A 14,746-nucleotide genomic window follows, 5' to 3' on the forward strand; every position below is an offset into this window, starting at 1 on the left:
AGGGTACCAGGAGTGAGTCTTTAAATCCTTGTGTACAGTTACTTAACCACAGATGCCAGCGCTAGTTTGACGCTTTGCCTAAAATTGTATTTAGACCCTATTATTGAAGTACAGCAGGGAAGAAATCACCGCGCTTGGGAAATCAGCGCTGGAGCAACACTTACTAATTGCAGATGCGTTATCGGCTCTAGAGATGCAACTGGGCGGTCTCTCTAGAGCAATGTTTTCCAAACTTTCCCAGTTGCAAGCCTTCCTCTGGCTTGATTTTGGGATCCAAAATGCTAGCAATAACTATTTGAATTTCTTTAATTAGCAGTCACAGAATCACAGAATGTTCGGGGTGGGAAGGGACCTCTGTGGGTCATCCAGTCCAACGCCCCCTGCCGAAGCAGGGTCACCTACAGCAGGCTGCACAGGGCCTTGTCCAGGCGGGTCTTGAATATCTCCAGAGAAGGAGACTCCACAACCTCCCTGGGCAGCCTGTTCCAGTGCTCCGTCACCCTCAGAGGGAAGAAGTTCTTCCTCATGTTCAGACGGAACTTCCTGTGCTTCAGTTTGTGCCCATTGCCCCTTGTCCTGTTGCTGGGTACCACTGAAAAGAGTTTGCCCCCATCTTCCTGACACCTACCATTGAGATATTTATAAGCATTTATAAAGTCTCCCCTTGCAGCCTTCTCTTCTTCAGGCTGAACAAGCCCAGCTTCCTCAACCTCTCCTCGTAGGGGAGATGTTCCAGTCCCCTCATCATCCTCGTAGCCCTCCGCTGGACTCTTTCCAGTAGCTCCTCATCTTTCTTGAACTGGGGAGCCCAGAACTGGGCACAGTACTCCAGCTGGGGCCTCACTAGGGCAGAGTAGAGGGGGAGGAGAACCTCCCTTGACCTGCACCTAACTATTGGGCAGGTGTCTGGGAGAGGGAGAGCTGGCAGGGCTCAGCCTTTTTTCTGTGCCTTTCCCTCCCCCGCAGTGCCTCCCAGCGTGCTCTGCACGTGCTTAGATCGCGATGCCCCCACTGAAGGATGTGCCAACATGCAGCCCCGCGTTCGGAGGAGGCTGGTTTATCATCCTCACGGGCGCTGAGCGGTGGGAAGGGGCGGGTGTGAGCTGATGCTGAAGTGGCTCATCCCAGCAGTTGTTGTGTTGCAAGGTGAGCGCCCGGCAGCCTTTTATTTCCCAGCTCCAACCATGCCGCGGTTTGAGGAAGAGCTCTTGAAAACAAACCCAAACCTCAGACAAAGGGGCCGACTTTCGTAATCACACATGCAAGAATGCATCCGCAGTTGCTTAATTGCTACATGCAATTACCCTCCAAATTAGAGGGCAATTACCCCAATTCAGTGTACAATCTCTGTCATTTTATAGTATAAAATTACATGTACAAATAGCTATATAGGGACATAACTAAGTGTTTGCAAATATCTTCAGTTGCATACACAGTTTCATGTATAAAGCCCGGTGGTTTTGACAGTTAGGCAAACAGACTGTCTGGTAAATCACTCCGTGTTTATGCAGACTATTTTGACACATCCCATCTTTTCATATATACTTTCATTTTAGGTTTTAAAAAGGGGACAGGCAGACATAAAGAGCTGAGATTTATAGCAGCCTTCAGCCTTGGGGAAGATATTCCCTATGTATCTAATTATGAGTTAGGAGCCCAGCAACTGCGAACACCTAGACCCGGAGTTGCTACACTGGAGCTTGTCTATAATTTAGCAGCTGTTGGATAATGACACAGCCTCAGTGATCTGTCAGCAGCTCCAAATTAGGAGAGCAGAGTTTAGTTTCAGATCAGCAGCAAGGTCCCATGCCTCAGCAGGCTGAAGTCCTTCAGTTCAAGAGGACCCTTTTTAATGAGCTCCTTCCGGTGCTTTGCAACTCCCAAGTAGAGGAGAGAGGTCCTCCCTCATCGCACGGTGCTTCGACTGCTCTTCTCATCATTACATGGCTCGGATAGGTGCTGGGGGTCTTGCTCGGCAAAGACCTCATGATGCTGCAGTCATCTGGAGCAGAAAATCGACCCAAGGGAACTGGCATAATGATAGTTTCTCCACGCCAAGGTCAAAAAGTTGATTTCCACCCCAGAAATGGGTGGTGGTGGGTAGCCTCCCTCTGCATTCATGATGTGTTGGGAGTACTTTGGGCTCGATGGTATTTTGTGTAAAGGTGTTTGTATGTGGCTTTTGTTTGAGGAAGGTGTTGGGAGAAGCCATGCTGTGTCACCCCTGAAGCTCTGGGTGGATGCGGTGGGATGCCAGAAACCCATCTGCTCCTGCAAAGCCTAATTCTTCCTTAGACTTTGATTTCAAAGAGGACTTCAGACTTTATTCCTTACATGACTATTTGTGGATCGTGGTATTAAAACGTTTGTCATCTTTGCTTGGCTGCTGACACGAGGCTCTTTTCCATGGAGAGAACTGGGGCTGATGGCAGGCCATGCTGCTGGAGAGGCCACGCTCCTGCCCGACGTGCACGCTCCTGGTTTGCTTGCTCAGCATTTTCCACAAAGTGCTGCCTAGGCAGTGAAGCGGTTCTGCCTGCGGCAGTTTCTGCCGACATGGTTGAAACGTCTCCCCTGCAAAACACATACGTGTGGCAGGGGCCAGCAGGTCCTGCCAGCGTTTGTACCTCTTGCCTGTACCTAATGGGAGTTCCTCCTGGGTAGGAAACAGCTTTTTGTCCAACTTTTACTTTGTGCCTGGTAGAGTTGGTTAGGGAGGGGAACAAGGGCACAGTGAATTAAACAAAGTTCCAACAGTGATCTTGAAACACTTGCTTAGCAAACATTTTATATCTCATTGCGCCCAAGTCCTGTTGACTTTCTGCCAACGGCTAAGCAGTTCCCCAGTATGTTTATTTTCCACCCCTCATGAGCAGGGTGTCCTTAGCAGGCAATGCCAGCACATGGAGGAGGTCAGGAGCTTTCCTACAATGTACCAATGCTGGTATGAGGGAGACAGCAAGAGTATGGTGGGAGGCGCAGGACCTGGGGGACACAGCCCCATTAGTCCATCTCAAGCCATGGTTTGTGACTGCACCCAAAGGCTTCTGTTTCAGGAAAGAATTTTTGTGGCCAGCATTAATCCTGTCCCTTCCCTTGGCTGCTCAGGTTTGGTTCAGCACCTCCCAGTCAGGTCATGCTGCTGGGCGTTGAGGGAAGTCCACTCAAGTCCAACACAACTCTTCTTGTGCTAATACATCAGCTGTGCCCAGCGGAAGGAGACAAGTGCTTCCTGCACCCGTTTTGTGGCAGTACCTTCCAGTTTTTCTTTCAACTTGAAATGAGAAGCAGGACATGATTGATCTGTGCTGCTTCCAGCTGTATTGCTCCACAGAAGTGTCCAGCTTGTTTTTTCTTGCAGATCTCCAACAGCCTTGGGAGAATGGGCACATCCATACCCATTGCCCAAGGCGGGAAGAGGAGGTAGGAAGAACCACATGGCTTCCTGGAGATGCAGGAGCAGAGCTCAGGTTTCCTCCTTTTGGTCACCACCACCCCACCGTTCTCCCTCCAAGGGACAAAACCCTGCTGCAATTCCCCCTCCCTCCATTCAGTTGAGGGTTTTAATGCAGATAAGGCAGTTAGCTACAAACTTTGGTCTCTGCGTGATCCATTATAGACCAAGGTGTGAGTGTTTCTTGATGAGCTAAAGCAGCAGGTAAATTAACACCCAGTCCTGGAGCTGTGCCCCTTCCTGCTGAGACCGTCTTGGGGGCACAAACAAAAGGGTTTCTTGCAGTCCTGAGCACCCAGCAGGATGAGGATCCTTACCAAATGGCTTTTTAGAAAGATGTAAAAACAGGCAGCAAACAGGCAGGTTTTCACAGCGTCTCCTTAATACAAGCATCCTTAGGAGCTGTTTGAAGGAAAACATGCGTGTTATTTAGTCATCCAGAACTTTATACGTGCTTTTATTCAATTCATCTAAACTTTGACAGCGGGGGGAAAAACTGCGAAAGGGCTTTTTCCTGGCGCGGTTGCTGTTTGCGGAGTTGGGTTTGCATGTTTGCAAGCAGCTCTTAGTCTTCAGCTGAAACTTGTTCCAGAAAAGACAACTGTCTTGGGGGAAGGGAGCCTGGGCTCAGCACAGGATTTAGCAGCCGCGGTTTGCTGGTCCCAGAGCCGCCACAGCTCCTGCCTCGCATCTTTTTAACGTTCCCCTTTCAAAGCGCAGTGGAAACATCAAATCTCACCGCAGCTTTGTGCATTGCATTGGCCTTCAGTGCAGGTGGAGAAAACAGAGGCTGCACAGTGTTGCTCGAGGTTACAGACAGAGGTGGCTGAGCCAGGATTAGATTTTGGGGCTGTTTCCCAGGCAAGTGGTTCATTAAACCCTCGTGCTGTCTGGGAGATGGGATTGGGGAGGGAGGTGAAATGTCGTCTAGGGATTTGGTTTGGGATGATGGAAATGATATTACAAAATGTATTTCAAGGACTGGACCAGAAGATGATAGTGGGTATTAGCTATCAGGAAGCTATGTGTAGTATTACAATGAAGCTGTTTACTTCTTCCTTCATAAGTTAAAAGATATTGCCCTCCCTGCACAGAAGACAATGCTGCTTCGTTTTCCTGCTGATTTAACCAGTATTTAGCAAAAATGCTTAATCTGCCTTAACAAAGCGTGATGTAAGTATCAAGAGAACAAATATCAAGGCTTTAACGAGGAGTGTCAATATTGACACTGTTCTGTGTTGAGGGATATTGGTAGGTTGTTTTTATTATAGTGAGCAACTTGTCAGAGGAAAACTCAGATGGAGCTTTGCAAGTGCCGATAAAACCTGCAGGTGCTATTGAAATTGAGTTCTTGTTTGTGTGTGCTTTGAATGTAATTTCCAGTTTCAGAAGTCAGCGTTATGACTTTCTCATACCCCTCTTCCCTTGCAGTCTCTCCCACGATGCACATTAAACATTCTTCCCAAAAAAGAGTTATTGGAGGATTGAACACCTGTTCAACTTGCAAAGAGATCTTCCTAGTCTGAGGAGGTTGCCCCGTACCACGACAATTGCCCATCGCCGAGTCCAGGTGTTAGTATCAGGAGCAGGTTGGACACATCACCCACAGCTTCTGCAGAAACCATGGGTTCTCCTGCTACCTTCTTGCAGTTTCACTTCTGCTCCACGCTAGGTCATCTGCACTCCTTGCTTGACACCTATTGGCAGCAGAAGATTGATTCCCTACAGCAGATCAGGCTACATTCAATAGCTTGAATACAGTCTCTAGCTCAAGCGCCATTTCTAAAGGGCTCTCCATGCACTGCAAAACTGGAGGTGAATCCTGCCACCAGGTAACAGCTTGGAGACTTGGTAACTTGAGGAGTTGCAGGCTGTGGAAAGGTGCATCAGGCTCCCCCTGGTATTCTGCTCACTTGGGACAAGTCGTTTAATCTTGGTGTGTTGGATCTTCAGTTGGAAGTAATACTGCCTGCTCCAGATGGGTGTTTTGAGGGTACTTACATCAGTAGTGGATGGGTGTTCAGGTATGGAAATGATGAAGCTACAGAAGGTATCTAGGACCTGGAGCTGGTGCCTGTGCCCAGGCTGGATGTTTTCTCTGCTGGTTGTAAGCCACTTGCTACTCAGTGTCTTATGAAGACTGAATTATGTCACTGTGTAAAGACTTCTCAGAAGTGGCTGATTTGCCATGTTGAGGGGTGATCATGGGCTGGGTTGCATTTAGATCGTCCTGACATGGCCCTGACTGCCTTAATCTCAACAGTAGAGGCTGCAAAGCCATTGGAGAAAAGTCGTGAAAGCACTTCAGAATTTTCCAGCCAGAAACTTGGTTCTGCACTTTGCAAAGGTCTGGCTATTCTGGGAGCGGAACACTTTCATTTCACCATCCTGAGGGACCCATTCATGTTTTCTACCCAGTTGTCAAGACATTTTATTGGGATACCTATGTTTTCCATCATGGCAATCCATCAAAATAATGGCTAGGTCTGACCTTGCCTTAGATTGGGTAATCCCAAAGAGAGCTGGCTGCAGGGCAGCTCAGGATTTACGAAATCACAAGCTTCGTGGTGTCTTTTCTGGTTGTCTGCTTACATGTGATGTATCTGTTTTGTTCTTCTTCTCATTTTAAACTAATCCTCAAGATGCAGAATATTTCCAAAAGGAGAGGATTTCTCACGGTTAAGACAAAAGAGGTCACCTGCGGATATTGGTGTTCCCTTACTCCATTTTTCATGGATGTGTCTGTAATCGTGTTTCAGTTCTGTGCCATGGTGGCTATGGGTGAATTGTCTGTCTTGGGGCAGTAGGAACTCATTGGTCCTTTGGTACAAGATTCTAAAGGGGGAGAGACCCACAGGCTATGGGGACTCCTTCGTGGTTGCCAGATGCCCATTTAGGGTGGCCAGAGTTGTTTGGGGAACAGAGCTGCTTTTTGCTGAAGGTCTTGCTTGGGTGGGGAGGCAGCATGAGCTATGTCAACCGCAGCTAAAAACGTGGCATTTGTCATATGGAGACTTATCCAAATAAGCCTGAACTGTGATCTAAGCAAGGAACAGGCACCGGTCTGGCCCTCCTTTGCAAGATGAATATTATCTATTCTCAGTTAGATCCTACCCACGTAAAAAAATCATTTATTTTACGTGATGTTTCCCAAAATAGTGGTGGAGAGGGAGGGTAACTCTGTTGTGTGACATCCCAGCAAGCAGGAAGTAGCACCCAGGGAGGCTGGCTTTCTTAAGCAGGGTTTCTGTGGTTAGAAAATCCTGGGTATGGGTTGCCTTGTACATCCACCTCCTAGGGTCCTGCGTTTGGGGTGCTGGCCAGGGGAGACTCTGGGGAGGTCTCACCTGGGCTGTTGACTTCACCACGAGGTCCTGTTGTGCGCCTGGGCAAACCCGACCTCTCAGTTCCCCACCTCACACCAGTAAAGGAGAATAACCCCCTACGCCGTGCTGAAGCTCACATAGATGAGCTGCTGAGCTCCCAGGGAGGCAAATGTATGCATCACCTATAGCATAGCCATGTGGAGATGTGTCTCCCGGGATCTGTTTCTGATTTTGCTTGAACGCGCTTGTGTTTCAATTTTGCTTCAGGACCAGGCCATGGGGAGGCTGAGACAAGAGAATGCATTTACTACAATGCCAACTGGGAGTTGGAGAAGACCAACCAGAGCGGCGTGGAGCGCTGCGAGGGGGAGAAGGACAAGCGGCTCCACTGTTACGCCTCCTGGAGAAACAACTCGGGCTCCATCGAGCTGGTGAAGAAAGGCTGCTGGTTAGATGACTTCAACTGTTATGACAGGTAATTAGCCTAACTTTTTTCAGAATACAGGTTTAATTGTTCTTCTGCGTGCAGTCTTACGAGTTTTGCATCAAGGAGAAGGAAGCGAGTCCAAGTCAATGGGTCCATTCATCCTCTGTAATTACTTCTGTTGCTAATGCAGCTCTCAGAATTGTCACTGATCTGCCTCAACTTTCTAAACAGAAGCTGCAGAAGGCACTTTTGGGGTTTTTTGTTGTTGGTTTTTTTTTTTTTCTTCCCTTACCAGAGCTTTGATAATTCTGGCATGCATTGAAAAACGTGTCCTGTACCATCAAATGAAGAGCAATATGTTCTTCCAAGAGCATTTGGTGATAGAAAGGAAAACTTGGAATCGTTTGGAGCTCTCTAGAAAAGCACAGATATCTGGGGGTGATTAGAGGTTGAGATATTCTGGCGTTTATGGTGTTGCAAAAAGTTTCACAGTTCTTTGGCTGAGTGAAGAGACGGGCTGGGAGAAAGAGTGGGGCAGCAAAAGCAATGCGCTTGTTTGTGTGTTGCTGCCTGTAGCCAGCTGAAAAGGAGCGAGGTTTTGTAGTACAAAGGCTCCAGCTTCATTAAATAGCTGGGAAAATAAACTAATCTTTTCTCATTTCCCGTGATGCAATTCTACAGAGCGGAAGAGAATTAAAGAAAATAGCCCTCTGGAGTTTAATAGTTTAAAAGGACAATGCTCAGTAGCTCTGGACTTGCTCAGCGTTTCTGTTTAAAAAACCCCGATGACCAACCAACCCAAACCCAACCCTGTCAATAGGGATTAACAGAACATAAAATCCAGGGATTTCCCTTGATGTAACACCAGTGCAGGTTGATCTCACCTTTGCGCAATTCCCAGCTGTGCATTTTTGTAGCTTCTCGTTCCAAAAGTTTTAGGACATCAGGTCCTAAGCTGCAGGGCTTAAGCTGGGATGAGATTTGTCCCACGGCTGAAGAGTTTTCTCCCTGGGGCACTGTACGCTGTCTCTGCTTTTGTGCCCGTTGTCTCAGCTTATCCCAACTGAATCGCTCCTCATCTTTGTTCTATTATTAGCACCAGGGTTACTTTCCCACCACACCTATTCCCTTGCCAGTTGCGTAGCCAAGCTCTATATTTAGTGAAATTTTTATTCTTTCCCGATAAATCAATCCTCCTTGGCCCATTAGTCATCTTAATGCCAATCCTTCTGAGAACAGAAGGTCACTCTAGTTTCCTACTTCCAAGCAGAAGTGTTTACTGTAAACAGATTTCTCCTTTCAGTGCCTGCTCTCGTATACAGTGACACTTGTATTGTCACTGAGTGTCTCCGTGCAGGGATGTAGTGGTTCTTAAACTTTGTCATAACGTGTTGCTCTATTACAACAGTAAAAAGTTTCCAGGGCTCCTTACAAGCCTTTTTGCAGCCCTGGGGTTGAGCATCCATTATCCTGCAGCCTGATTCTTCAAAGCCGCAGTTCCAGGGCAAAGCTAAAGGATCTTCTGAGAATTAACAAAGACTACAAGTGTTGAAAGCAACATTTGAAATAAAGGTTAGCTTTAATTAAATAAAGGCTGTTTAAATGGAGTCCTTTTTTTTCCCCCTTTCCCTTGCGTGCCCTCAGCAGTCTTTCATGCAGGTAGTGTTGCATCCGAAGATGGCAAAAATGGCTAAAAAGATGATTTTTCGATCGACAGTGCTGTGCTGATGCCCTTTCTGGCTCTGTCTTCAGCACCTTTGGATGCTGAGCTCCTGAATGCAGCCTCAGGAGATGAACCTGTACCTGCATCTGCAAAAGTGTCCCCTGGACACAGGGCACGGTCCTCCTCTGGCAGGCTGCAGCTCCTCAGGTGCAGAGCCCAGGCAGCACGTGCTGGTCTGTGCCAAGCTCTGCCTCCTCCTCGCTGAAAGGTGAAAAATTCAGGAGCGCAAGGGTTGAAACGTTGAGAGTGATGGCTCCTTACTCTGCTCTTTATCTTAAGGAAACAAGAACATGGCATATATACATTTAAGGCTATAGGAAAAAAGTGGTGTTTAAAAATCGACTTGTGTGCTCTTCTTTTATTTGCACAACCCCACCGCAGAGGTTGTGTTCATGTTCTCTTGAAGAGCACATGAACTGCTACGAAACGTGCCCTCGCTGCCATAGAAAAATGTGTCATTCTCTCCCACTGTCTCATTTGTAATATTTGCTAAGTATAACATGTCATGTGTACCTGGATGGCTGCCCTGAGCGCACACCAACTCAAAGACAGGGATAATGAATTGCAGATGTGGAGCAGGCTGTTTTCGCTCATTAGCTTGATTTCTTAACCAACAGATTTAGCAAAGGATGTGTTTTCTATTGAAGACTTCAATACTGATGCCGTTAAATCCAAACGGCTTGTTATCTGATTTCACGAAAAAGCATCTGGAAACATTGCTTAACTTGTTGAAACATCTTTGTTCATTTGAATGAGTCAAATAGCTGCTTTTTTTCTTTGAAGTTTAAAAAATAAAAGCCTGAAAAACAAACCAAGTGCTTCCCAGCTGAGACCTTGCATGAGACATTTCAGCTAAAGCCGCTTTATTTCCCCCCCAGAGGAATAAAGCACCGAAAGCTAGCCTGCGTTCTGATTGAAGAGAGCCCTTTCCGTTCTTCTCGTGGCCGTATGTCAGTGATACCACAGAAAGGGAGGCTTGGCATGGGTTCATAAATGAGTTATAATGTCAAACACATATGATTGTTTTGCTACTTCCTCCGAGTGGTCGAAGGAAGGAAGTTATGCATATAATTTAGCTGGGCTTCAGGAAATAGTTTGATACAGTTCTCTGCGGAGAGCGGCTCTGCAACCCTGATAACTAAAAGCAGAGGGTAACGTAGCAAAAGGTGGCAGGGAAGGGAAGCAGGCGTTTAAGAAAGAGAAAGAAATGACTGCTAGAGCACTGCAGAAATCATGGCACGTCTCTGCTGACATTGATCTGTGGGAGAGGGAGGATGTGTGGAAGTGGAGTCGGTCTGATCCGTGGAAGTCCCCTAACGCCTTGCGGCGTGGAAGGAAACCTCAGTGCCGAGAAGGCTGTAGCACTACCTGGGTAACAGGCAAATACAAAAAATGAGAGCTGCAAACTCAGTTTCTTAAAGGCTTTTATGCAAGGAGAAGTTTTTTAAAGGAGAAGGAGATGACACTTGAAAATTAAGCTTGGAAAACCAACCCCAAGACCTGCAGCCTCCCTCCTGCCTGCAGCGGGACTGTTGTTGCTGCTGGTGTCTGGTGCCCTTCCAGTGCTTAGTTAGTGCTGTCAAGGCTGAGAGAGCAGTCTTAGCTCAGCCCTCGTTGTACGTGCTTTATGGCACCATCTTTAGCTGCATGATCAAATACTCCTTTCCCCTGACGCCATGCATACGGGCTGCGGGAAGGACACTGGTCAGGGGAGGAGGCATCTCCATCGTTTTTCTGCTTCTCATTCAGTTGGCAGCAGCGGCTGTTATTTATTACTCGCCGTCTAGTGCCTTTGGTACATATGGAAGCATTTGTTTCCTTTACAGTCCTTTCAAGGATCTTTGCTATCCGCTGGGGTATTTGAGTGCCAAGTCATTTGCTGTAAGTGGAGACTGCTGATCTGTGCAGGGCAGCACCAGGAGAAGGCGCGTGGAGAAGACAATTCGGGACAGGTTGACTCCCAGAGATAAGAGGCAGGAGTTGGCTGATGCTGTTTATTGTTTTCCCTTCATTGCCGTGTCTGTCCCTCCCTGACGCAGGCAGGAGTGCGTAGCCACAGAAGAAAACCCTCAAGTGTTTTTCTGCTGCTGCGAGGGCAACTATTGCAATGAGAAGTTTACCCATTTGCCTGAAGTCACCGGCCCAGAAGGTGAGTGACTGGTGTGGATAGGGAGGGGGTGGTCTCCTCTACTAGACCCAGTCTGTGATAACATTGGGCTGCTGGATGTTAAGGAAAAAAATACATCCAACAGGACACAAAGTACCATTTTGGTTACAAAGTCCAGAAATCCTGCTGCTGGGGCTCTTTAAGAATAGTTTTTTGATGTTGTTTCACTCTGTGGGTAAAGCGTGTTGTACCAACACCTCGGATACCATCACTAAGGATTAGGTTTTCTTTATGGTGGACCTTCACAGTGGGATCTTACAACACAAAATCCCACACAAGGGGAAGAGGGCAGAGTGATTTATACAGCATGGATCAAGACTCAAGCTCTTGAAAGGTATTTGACACCTTGCTCATTCATTTTCATAGGTCACAGGTCTCCAAATACCTTGAGCATCTGGGACTTCTGCATTTGATTGCTTTTGTGTTGGTCTGGGGATCGAAAGGGAATGGGTATCTGTGTCAGCTTCCAGAGTTTGTGGATATACTTCAAGGAAGAAAAGTAATAGCAGGTCCTTCTTCAGAGGCTAATAGAAAAATGATGATTCTTTTAGCTGTAGGCTTGCTAAAGCATCGTTCAATAAAAATTATTAAAGCAGGTGGATCTTTTCCTTAGGATGGTTTCTTTTGCTATCAACTACCTGCGTTTACTGAGATGTTCTAGCAGACCGTTATCAGATTTTCCTGGGCTTTCCTGTTAGGTTTTTAATTGTTTACATGGGTTTTATTATCTCCTGTTATTAATGTACCCGTAGCAACCTAGTAGCAAATATTCTTTCTCTCACAGTTTTTTGTTTAATTTGGCAAGTCTTGCTATTTTTTCCTTCCCTGTCTCCAACATAGCAACATGGCTCCATTTAGTATTCCCATTGTTTGTGTCTCAACTGCACTGATGTAATTTGGAACAGGCACTACTGTGGGAATAGTGCATTTGATTGTGGCTCTGGCAGCATTTTACTAAAAACTGACATCTTGTCAATCACCGTACAAGGCAAAGCAATGCTGCGAGGGATTTCGTGCTCTCTTAACACATTTGGAAGGGTTAAGAGGAGGAAATTTTCTGCTTTTACGTATCCCAGCGAGAAATGCCCATCTCAAATAAAGGTCGGATAGAGGCGAGGCTCGCAAAGTGTAGTTTGGACCATTGTAACTCCATTACTAATAGCCACATGGAAAAGAGTAAACTGCAGAGCCTCAAGAATACTGTTGGACGTGATGGGACATGCCACAAAGCATTGTCAGCTTTGCAGTAGAAGGAAGGATGGGGTTTGGTTGCATCTGGACGTGTGGGTGACAGTGCTGTTGCATGCCTGAAGGGTCCTTTCCCTCGTTTACCCTGCTCTTTTTCCGCAGTCATATACGAGCCGCCACCACCAACGCCCTCCCTGCTCAACATCCTGGTGTACTCGCTGCTCCCCATCGCTGTCCTCTCCATGGCCATCCTCTTGGCCTTCTGGATGTATCGTCACCGCAAGCCTCCCTACGGGCACGTCGACATTAATGAGGTGAGGGGGAAACGACGAGCTTTTGCAAGTCGCGCTCCTGTATTTGGACCTCACAAAAGGCAGGGAGGCTGCTCAGTGCATGTTCACATCCGCTTTAGCTTCACTCTTTTCAGGTGGCCTAACTTGTCTCATCTATCTTTTTGAAGTTGGTGGTACGGTTGGCCTCTGTGGCAGTGTTAGCATCCCCTGTGAGGCTGATGGATTTGGATTGGTTTATTGCCATGGCCAAGATTCCTAAGGGATGGAGTTAAACAGCCCAACATGGTGGCTGTCCTTCCCCCCAGACACTCAAACCCCTTGCCTGCTTTCAGCCAGCTTTGCAGAGGAGCAAAGATGAGGGTGATGATAAAGTTCCTGCTAGCTTTGTGGAGCAAGGGGAGATGCTTTCCCTGTTGAAGCTCAGTTTTTACAAGCCATCAGAGAAGGCATGCACAAGGTCATCCTCACAGCCCAAAGCCATCGGGAACTGGTCCTTGCTGGCTGTGCTGTGCCTTCAGGTGTCTTGTGAAGGGCCAAGCAGCTACCTCTCCCTCCCTCCTCTGCCCATTGCAGCCCACACTGTGAATCTTTCCCATGTGAGAGCAGATAGGACAGAGCTCCAACCTCACACATCCTGTGGGGTTGCGTTGTTCTCCTGGACAAACGCAGAGTTTAAACAGATACGATCTTTATGATGCTGACAGACCTGTTTACTGCCCATGGCGAGGGTTATGTGAAACACGCCTAATGAAGTGCAAAGCAGTGGGAGGTTTTAGGTGTAGCTGCCTGTTGGGTCACAAAGATCAAAAAGTTCCTACTTTTGGCAGGAGGTAGCCTTGAGGTCATCGGTGTTTTACAGCCCGAAATAGCTCTTGCTTTGAAAACATAGGAGAACTCAGGTTTTGCCAGAGGATGGCAGGCAGTAGTTTGACACACAAAGCGACACTTGAAGGCATAGATTGTTATGTATGTTGTATACAAATACCCTGTAAAGCAAGGTAGGGAATTTTGGGCTGCTCTTGCTGCAAACAGTACATCTAAATAATTTGTATTAAATAAAATGTCACTTCTTTACGCCTCTTTACCCACAGGCAGTCTCTCCATTCCTCCTCTCCCTTTGCTTTACAGTCCAGTTTCAGCTTGTGACAATGTTTTTCTCTGGTGCAGGACCCCGGCCCGCCACCCCCTTCTCCCCTGGTCGGCCTAAAGCCTCTGCAGCTCTTGGAAATCAAGGCGAGGGGACGCTTTGGCTGCGTGTGGAAGGCTCAGCTGATGAATGACTACGTAGCAGTGAAAATCTTCCCTATTCAGGTGAGAAGGGTATTGCGTTAGGTTCTCACTCATCGGGCTTCCTCACCGGTGCTGAGATACTCCAAGTGCCTATGGAGGTGTTTTTAAGACCATAGCAAAGATGCGTTTGGACTCTTCTCTAGGGGAAAAAGTTCAAGGACCCTCCTTTCCTACACTTTTTTCTGTGTTACCTCATTGCCAAATGCTTTCTGTAGTAGTTGTTGCAAGAAGGGTGTTTTACAGGGTACTTTAACATCACGGACATCTGCAGCGAAGTTAAAGTCCAGCGAGGCAGCGTGCAGCTGCAGTGCCCAAAGTGCACACAAAGGACCAAAGCCCTGGCTTTGTGTGTCCTGCCTGCGTAGGTTATAAATCCAGACCCGATCCCAGCAAACAGTTTCCAGCTTACAAAGGCACAGCCCCGGCGCTGTGAAAGCTAATGGCACTGCAGCGCTTCTGACAGCGCACGTCTTCCGCTCTAGGAAACCTTTGAGCACTCCTGACTTGACTCTCTAGGAATTGCAGGTGGAAAGAGAAAAGCAATCAAAAGTCAAATGAAAGAAGAATGACTGAAACATCTTTGTGCTCCTCTGCTATCTCCTTCTTCATTAATTTTTCTCCCCGTATTTGTTGTCATAGCGTTGCTAAAGGAGATTTGCACATCTTCTGTCCAAGCCAGCTGTGACCTACTAGTAAATATTCAATAGAGCTAGATTAGATTTCACAATCGTAACAATTACAGCTACAAGGCAAATCTGGGTGCTGTATGCACAGGCTTTATTCTTGCAAGCATCCTTAGGAAATCTCGAGCAACCTTATTTCTCAGTGAGGTTGAGTTTAGATTCCTCCCCCCTCTCCACACACGTGCTCTAGGAATA

At 47.2% G+C, this 14,746-nt stretch overlaps 1 protein-coding gene across 1 annotated transcript in view; it reads left to right on the forward strand.

The window, feature by feature from the left end:
- ACVR2B (activin A receptor type 2B) overlaps window positions 1-14,746 on the forward strand; it is a 107,456-nt gene that overhangs the window by 72,891 nt on the left and 19,819 nt on the right. Inside the window, exons 2-5 of the mRNA XM_075419828.1 lie at window positions 7,048-7,255; window positions 10,970-11,079; window positions 12,448-12,599; window positions 13,746-13,889. Coding sequence (XP_075275943.1) covers window positions 7,048-7,255; window positions 10,970-11,079; window positions 12,448-12,599; window positions 13,746-13,889 — 614 coding nt within the window. The remainder of the gene's footprint in view (window positions 1-7,047; window positions 7,256-10,969; window positions 11,080-12,447; window positions 12,600-13,745; window positions 13,890-14,746) is intronic.

The sequence above is a fragment of the Opisthocomus hoazin genome, chromosome 4 (assembly GCF_030867145.1).
Source record: "Opisthocomus hoazin isolate bOpiHoa1 chromosome 4, bOpiHoa1.hap1, whole genome shotgun sequence".
Taxonomy (NCBI): domain Eukaryota; kingdom Metazoa; phylum Chordata; class Aves; order Opisthocomiformes; family Opisthocomidae; genus Opisthocomus; species Opisthocomus hoazin.